Source organism: Sinocyclocheilus anshuiensis, unplaced genomic scaffold (assembly GCF_001515605.1).
Source record: "Sinocyclocheilus anshuiensis isolate Anshui unplaced genomic scaffold, SAMN03320099.WGS_v1.1 scaffold3751, whole genome shotgun sequence".
Lineage (NCBI taxonomy): Eukaryota > Metazoa > Chordata > Actinopteri > Cypriniformes > Cyprinidae > Sinocyclocheilus > Sinocyclocheilus anshuiensis.
This window is the reverse complement of record NW_015556059.1, coordinates 93,530-101,546: the sequence shown is the minus strand read 5'-3', so window position 1 is coordinate 101,546 and position 8,017 is coordinate 93,530. Positions and strand designations below refer to the sequence as shown.

The 8,017-nt window shown below is 38.0% G+C and overlaps 1 protein-coding gene across 1 annotated transcript; it reads left to right on the top strand.

The window, feature by feature from the left end:
- Nucleotides 1-4,479: 4,479 nt before the first annotated feature.
- On the top strand, nucleotides 4,480-5,453 carry LOC107676177 (nuclear factor 7, ovary-like). Its single transcript, XM_016470694.1, has 2 exons — nucleotides 4,480-4,887; nucleotides 5,316-5,453. Exons 1-2 carry the CDS (start codon nucleotides 4,486-4,488, stop codon nucleotides 5,451-5,453), a joined length of 540 nt encoding a protein of 179 aa, XP_016326180.1. The 5' UTR covers nucleotides 4,480-4,485.
- Nucleotides 5,454-8,017: the final 2,564 nt, after the last annotated feature.

The window sequence follows — 8,017 nt, the reverse complement described above, 5'->3', positions numbered from 1 at the left end:
TGTACAGTAACTGACAGTATATTCCAATGTGTGTTTACTGTATATTCAGTTGTTTGGTTTTTGAACTTTTCTCTTCTAGTGCTTTTCATCTACTGTAAGATCTCTTCACAGTAGTGTAATGACAGTAAACTTTTCTTACAGTTTAATGCTGAATTTGACTGTGTCTGCATCCCTCTGTTTATGTCGTATACTGTAACAGACATCGACTAGCAAAAGGATCCCTGTTTCCCAAAAGCAGGTTTTAGTAACAGTGTTGAGTTGATCTCACTAGTGTTCTCTAGACAGTGCAGTATGTGTGTATTTGACAGGTTTGTGTGTCATCTGAGGCCAAAGTTTGAGTCTGACAAAAGAGAACATGTTTTTGACTAAACTATTTGATTTTGACCTGGAAGTTTGAAGTTTGCACAAGTTTGTGTGTAGCTTTGAGATTGTGTTTATAGTTGTGAGAAACTGGTGAATTGTTTCATGAATTGTGTGTTAGCAATCGAGAAACACTGTATCAAGGCTGGATGGGGTTTTTCACAGATTTACTCCTCAGGCCCACCAAAGGTCATCAGGGCCCCTCATCTACATGAATGTTTACTTTGTTCTTTGTCCCTGCATATCAAAGAATGAAGTCAAATATTGTGTTGATTTCTCTCTGGATGTTTTAGGAAGCACCTGATAAGAGTACGAGCCTGAGCACTCGACCTTGAAGAAGTGTTCTGTATGTGGGCATCTGTGTTCACAGAACTAGACTTCTCTCCCAACTCTCTCAGGACAGAATGGACATCTTCAGACAACCTGCTGCTAGATGTGCTGATATACCTCCTTGGTGGGCCACTTCACGCCTGAAACCAAATCCCTGTAGTCATCCCATGTTATCTTCGGAGATATGCTTTGAACTTTATGTCCATGTGTGGAGATATGCGCTTCAACCCACCAGAATCCTCTAATGTGAAGTGATGTAGTTGGAGTATAATTTTGTTAGAGTATAATTACTGCTGTACTGAGCACTGGGAGACCATCTGCACGTGATAGTGGGACAAAGTGACACTTTCTATGTCATTTAAAAGTGTGACAGTATTAAACTGAATAGGGCAGGCAATGAGCCAAAACTATGGCCCGCACACAACAAGCCACAGCTCACCATAAAGCTGTTTTGTCAAATAGGGGCCATATCTGGCCCACACACAAACAACAAGCCACAACACACACTAAAACCAGCTTGATGTGTGTGAGCCAGATCTGTCCCATATGCCCCTGCCTTTGTCTGAACTGCACAAGATTTAATGCAACAAAGCACCTTTTCCTACGATCTGAAGCCAAAAGCACCTTACAGATAGCAGAGCACTAAATGATATTAACCACATAAAACAAGACGGAAAACTGCCTAGGCCAACATATTTGACTCAATATCCATAATATAAACTTGTTTTAGACCACCAAATATATCATTGAAATGCACAATTTGAATGGATCTGGATGTTCATAAATACAGACAAGTTACTGTGATGCCTTCATCAAATACACTTGTGTCTGCTTTACTAGATTCTACTTTCTACTTGTCCTTCTACAAATGTAGCATTGTGTCATAAGCTTTAATTACAGCAGAGCTGGATAGTAAGTAACTGATTACATGTAATCTGGATTACATAATCAGGTAATTAGATTAAACTACATTTTACAATACTAGTAATCTGACTACAGTTACTTTTTATTCATTGCATGATTGATTATTCACACTCTACCAATGAATTGCTCATCATTTATTGATTCTCCTGATTTCTTCTTTTAAAGTTTCCTTTCTAAAATAGCCCTCTCATTATACACGTTCAGAAAGTCTTCCAGTTTTGTGGACATCCACACAAAGAGCAGTCATTAGTCAGGTAGATATAATTACACAGAAAATTGAGAGGCCACACAGCACTCGATCACTGGATTTGCAAAATTAATGTCAATTTGATTAAGTGTTGTGTGAATATTTCAACGTTGCATTAACTAGGCCTATGGATAAACATTAATTTCATTTGAATTATCACTCAGTGGGTTATAACTTTTGATGATATAACCATGTATTACTATGTCTTTGGAAGTCTTTTGTCTTTCAAATATTAAAATGCACAAATTAATTTTATTTTTTATTTACATGTAATGCTCCCGATCCCTAACCATGTTCTCATTCAGAAAACACAAACACACAATATAACTACCTCAAGAATCACAAAATGAACTCAAACAGCACACATTTATCCATGTGTGAACATTCAGCAGCAAAACTGATGACACACAGTCAGAATCTCAGGATGATATGCACACGAGCACAAGTGATTATGAGTTTTGGAAAATGAATCCTGGAAGTGAGAGACAAAGAGGAAGAGGAGGGGACAATAAAACTGAAGGGAACGAGGTCAAAGGTCATTTGTTGCTGATGAAATATACATTATTATAGTTGAGCATGTTCTTGTGCATGGACTGATCATAAGGAAAGCTGGCCTGCAGGATCATCTGCAGTGTTTACACTACTAACACATTACACTTACAGTACATAGCAGCAGTATTTCAGATGAAAGGACTCTCACTGTTCTTTGTACTGTAAATATACTGTAGCACACACACACCCTCAAACTCATAACTGTTGAATTGATTTGTAGCCGAGTACTTCTTACATGTATTTGTGAGAGTCGACTGTCGAGCGGAGGCAGACAAAATCTTTTGTCAGAAGACTAAGAAACTGCTATAGTATAACAAATAAGGATATTACCAAAACTGTAATGCAACTTGGCGAGGATGCAGAATTAATTAATTTATTGCTGTACAGTAACTGACAGTATATTCCAATGTGTGTTTACTGTATATTCAGTTGTTTGGTTTTTGAACTTTTCTCTTCTAGTGCTTTTCATCTACTGTAAGATCTCTTCACAGTAGTGTAATGACAGTAAACTTTTCTTACAGTTTAATGCTGAATTTGACTGTGTCTGCATCCCTCTGTTTATGTCGTATACTGTAACAGACATCGACTAGCAAAAGGATCCCTGTTTCCCAAAAGCAGGTTTTAGTAACAGTGTTGAGTTGATCTCACTAGTGTTCTCTAGACAGTGCAGTATGTGTGTATTTGACAGGTTTGTGTGTCATCTGAGGCCAAAGTTTGAGTCTGACAAAAGAGAACATGTTTTTGACTAAACTATTTGATTTTGAGCTGGAAGTCTGAAGTTTGCACAAGTTTGTGTGTAGCTTTGAGATTGTGTTTATAGTTGTGAGAAACTGGTGAATTGTTTCATGAATTGTGTGTTAGCAATCGAGAAACACTGTATCAAGGCTGGATGGGGTTTTTCTCTTTGTCTAGCAGAAAAGACAGCATTACTTGTGATGTGGACAAAGTCCTCAGGCCGGACTCAAGCACACAGACATGATGCTGAGACAGAATGAATCTCTCATTGACCCTGATTTTACAATCGCACAACTTACAGTATTTGACTGTTCTGTAACATGCTATTCATTTAGAGTTTTATTTGGCCTTTTTGGCCTTTGCAGTTGGACTGTTTGCAGTATCCAAGCGCTGAATATATATTTATATAGCGCTTTACTGTGTATTGTTGTACACCCAAAGCGCTTTACAATCATGTGGGGGGTCTCTCCTCAACCACCACCAGTGTGCAGCATCCACTTGGATGATGCGACGGCAGCCACAGGACAGCAGCGCCAGTGCGCTCACCACACACCAGCTACAGGTGGAGAGGAGAGAGTCATAGAGCCAATCAAGTGGATGGGGATTATTAGGAGGCCATGATTGACAAGGGCCAGGGGGGCAATTTGGCCAGGACACCAGGGTTACACCCCTACTCTTTACGAGAAGTGCCATGGGATTTTTAATGACCACAGAGAGTCAGGACCTCGGTTTAACGTCTCTTCCGAAGGACGGTGCTCTTTGACAGCATAGTGTCCCCATCACTACACTGGGGTGTTAGGACCCACACAGAGCACAGGGTGAGCGCCCCCTGCTGGCCTCACTAACACCTCTTCCAGCAGCAACCTAGTTTTCCCAGGAGGTCTCCCATCCAGGTACTGACCAGCTCAACCCTGCTTAGCTTCAGTGGGCGACCAGTCTTGGGCTGCAGGGTGATATGGCTGTGGAAATATATTTTTTTCCAAAACACGCACCCTTCACAATGGGACGCAGCTACATGAATATTTGTGTATTTTATTGACGGTTTTATAGTGTTCCTGTCTGACTTGTTTAAACACACCTGCTGATAAACTCCTCCCTCTTACAGCTCTTACCAGGAAGAGACTGACGCTTATTTCTGCTTTCTGTCACACTGACTCTCTTCTCTACTGACAAAAGCCATAAAGAATCAGCCATCAACGAAGAAGGAAGAAACATGCTTTAAATAAGAATTTTTGAGACGTTTGTTTGTGAACCGACAGCAGATCTTGATTAATTTTTCAAACCATCGTTCAGAAAGTGAAAGTAAAGTTCAGATCGCTGGAGCTCGAACAGTGAAAATGGCTTCACTAACTGTATCTGCAGAAGAGCTTTCTTGTCCTGTTTGCTGTGAGATCTTCAAGACTCCTGTTCTTTTGTCATGTAGTCACAGTTTCTGTAAAGAGTGTCTTCAACAGTTCTGGACAACCAAAGAAACTCAGGAGTGTCCCGTCTGCAGGAGAAGATCCTCAAAACATGATCCTCCAGTTAATCTAGTGTTAAAAAACCTGTGCGAGTCGTTCCTGAAGGAGAGAAATGAGAGGCGTTCATCAGGATCTGAGGAGATCTGCAGTTTACACAGTGAGAAACTCAAACTCTTCTGTCTGGAGGACAAACAGCCGGTGTGTGTAGTGTGTGTTAATTCAAAGAAACACGACAATCATAAATTCAGGCCCATTGATGAAATGGTTTCATCATATAAGGTGAGATAAATGAGTTTTGTTTTTACTTTTTAGCTTCATGCTGTTGAAAAGTCCTATTTATGAGTTGATTTGATTGATCAGGACTGCTTGTGTTTAGTCCAGCTGAGCTCCATTATCAATGCAGTTTCACAGATTTGGGGAATTAATAACTACAGAGCAAACACATTTTCACACAGGTCCAGTAGATATTGGATAACTTTCTCTGCTTCACTAAATATCATTGGTATTTTGTCTTCACCCAGGTTTCTTTGTTTTATGGCAGGTTTTAATTTCTGAATGAGTTTAGTATGAGATGTTCACAAAAACAAGAAATCAGGATGGGTGCAAAAACTTTTGCACAGCATTATATGATCATATCACTGTCTCGTCTTCTCTTCTTTTTTTACTGTAATCTGGTGTTTTTAATGTATTTTTGTTCTCAATTCTAGGAGGAGCTCAATACAGCACTGAAATCATTACAGGAGAAACTGAAACACAATGAAGAAATGAAAGGAGAGTTTGAGAAAACAGTTCAACACATCGAGGTGAGGAAACAGAATCCAGAGTCATCTTCATTACAGCTGTAGATCACTAGATACAGTTATGATCTGATATATTTAATATAATGGACTCCAGTTGATTATTTTTGTAAATGATGAGCAGCAATCTGCTTCTGGATCTGTTATATGTTGGGTGTCTGAGTTTGTCTCAGATCTGAATGATGTGATGTGTTGATGTGTGTCGATTGAGACGATTGAAGTGAATGTGGTTTGGAATAAAAGCAGCTGTTGATTGTGTCTCATCAACTCCTGTGATTCTGGATCCAAACACGGCTCATCCAGATCTGGTTCTGTCTGATGACCTGACCAGTGTGAAATGGAGCTGGAACAAACAACCTCTTCCTGATAACCCAGAGAGGTTTGACATCTATGACTGTGTTCTGGGTTCAGATGGTTTTAACTCAGGAACACACTGCTGGGATGTGGAGGTTAAACAGAGTTCATGCTGGAGTCTCGGAGTAACTACAGCATCAAACCAGAGGAAGGGACAGGGTTTCTTCAACACTGATGTCTGGTTTGTGTGGTTTGATCAGTACAGAGTGTCTTCAGGTTCTGGTGTTCGTGTTAAACAGCAGCTTGAGCGTGTGAGAGTGTATCTGGACTATGACAGAGGAATTATTTTATTTATATTTTGAGTTAGGTTTTATTTTTAGATTTTAGTTTAAATAATTTATATGCTTTTGTCATTTTTATTACTTTAACATTTTTCTATTTAGCTTCAAATTTAATACGCATAATTATAAATAATTTTATTTCAGTTTTAGTTTTAGTCATTTTAATGCTTCAAGTTAATTTATTTCAATTCGTTGCCAAAAGGACTTTTCTAATTTACATTTAATTTTAATTGTTAGATTTTCATCTAATAATTATTATTTATATTATTTAATTATTGTTATTTTTATTAATGAAGATATTATTAATAGTTTTAGTTGTAGCGTTAACAATATCAGCAAGATTATTATTATGTACCCATTATTGTGGAATAAAACCTACTGTTTGTTTATTATTTTAATAAGTAGGCAGCGTTCAGTAAAGAGTTCTGTGATTCATACAAGAGGAAAATTATATGGATATGAACAATACTTCTTCTGCATTATTATTTTGATAATCTCGTTTGAATATGAAAGCACTGTGTAAAGCTGTGTTCAAAGGTAAGATTTTGTATGAAAAGCAGCTTCTCACTATAATGTAATATAAATGAGAGCATAACTCAAATGAACATGTTTTGAGTTTGTGTCCCTCACTGTTTCTGACTGTATCTTTCAGTCTTGATAAATCACACAGAGAGTGACTGACAGCGATCAGAGGAAATATCTGAAGTGTTTGATCAACAGAACGAGTGTCATAATTCATAATCATCTGTGTGTGGTTCACTCTTGATCGTTATATGAACATCAGAATAACAGCATCTGTTGATTGTGTCTCATCAGCTCCCGTGATTCTGGATCCAAACACGGCTCATCCAGATCTGGTTCTGTCTGATGATCTGACCAGTGTGAGAGTCAGCGGGAACAAACAACCTGTTCCTGATAATCCAGAGAGGTTTGACTGTGATGACTGTGTTCTGGGTTCAGAGGGTTTTAACTCAGGAACACACTGCTGGGATGTGGAGGTTAAACAGAGTTCATGCTGGAGTCTCGGAGTAACTACAGCATCAAACCAGAGGAAGGGACAGGGTTTCTTCAACACTGATGTCTGGTTTGTGTGGTTTGATCAGTACAGAGTGTCTTCAGGTTCTGGTGTTCGTGTTAAACAGCAGCTTGAGCGTGTGAGAGTGTATCTGGACTATGACAGAGGAACAGTGTCATTCTCTGATCCTGTAACTAACACACATCTACACACATTCACAACCACCTTCACTCACACACTCTTCCCATTCTTCTGTTGTTATTATTATTCCTCTCTGAGGATCTCAGCGATCAAGAGTCAGTAATCGTTACTCCTGCAGCTCTGGATCTTCCTGCTTTCATCTTTCATCATGTTTCAACATTTAATCACATGAGTACCAGACTCTTGATCTGAATATATGGCTGTGATTGATAGTTAGCTGAACTCTGATCACTGATGGATATTACTCAAACTCTACAATCACTGATTCAATCTCTATAAGGTTCATATTATCTGCAGAAGTGAAGGTAATATCACGTAATATAATAATATCAACAAGAAGAAGTAATGGAAATTAATTATTGTGTTGTTTTTTTTTAAACATGAGTGTTTTATTGTACTAAAAATAAATAATAAATAACATAATTATTGTTTATCTTACCTGACCAACTGGAGGTGATTTTAAGATTCATATTTTAAGGCTAACTGACATTTATCTAATTATTTCAGAGAAATGTGTCTCTTTACTCATAAAGTTGTATGTAATAATATAATGTTTTTTCTTTTTCAGTTTATGTCAGTTACACAGATTAAATTATTATTATTTTTCTATTGAAGTAAATGTTTAAAAGCAGCTTCACAGTAATAAATAGGAAATTACTCATATGTTTAATCTTGTAATTGCTTTGATTTCAGCTCTAAAGCAGCTCTACAGAAGACGATGTAGTGTCATCGTTGAGCTCAATTCAGATAGTTCCTAATGA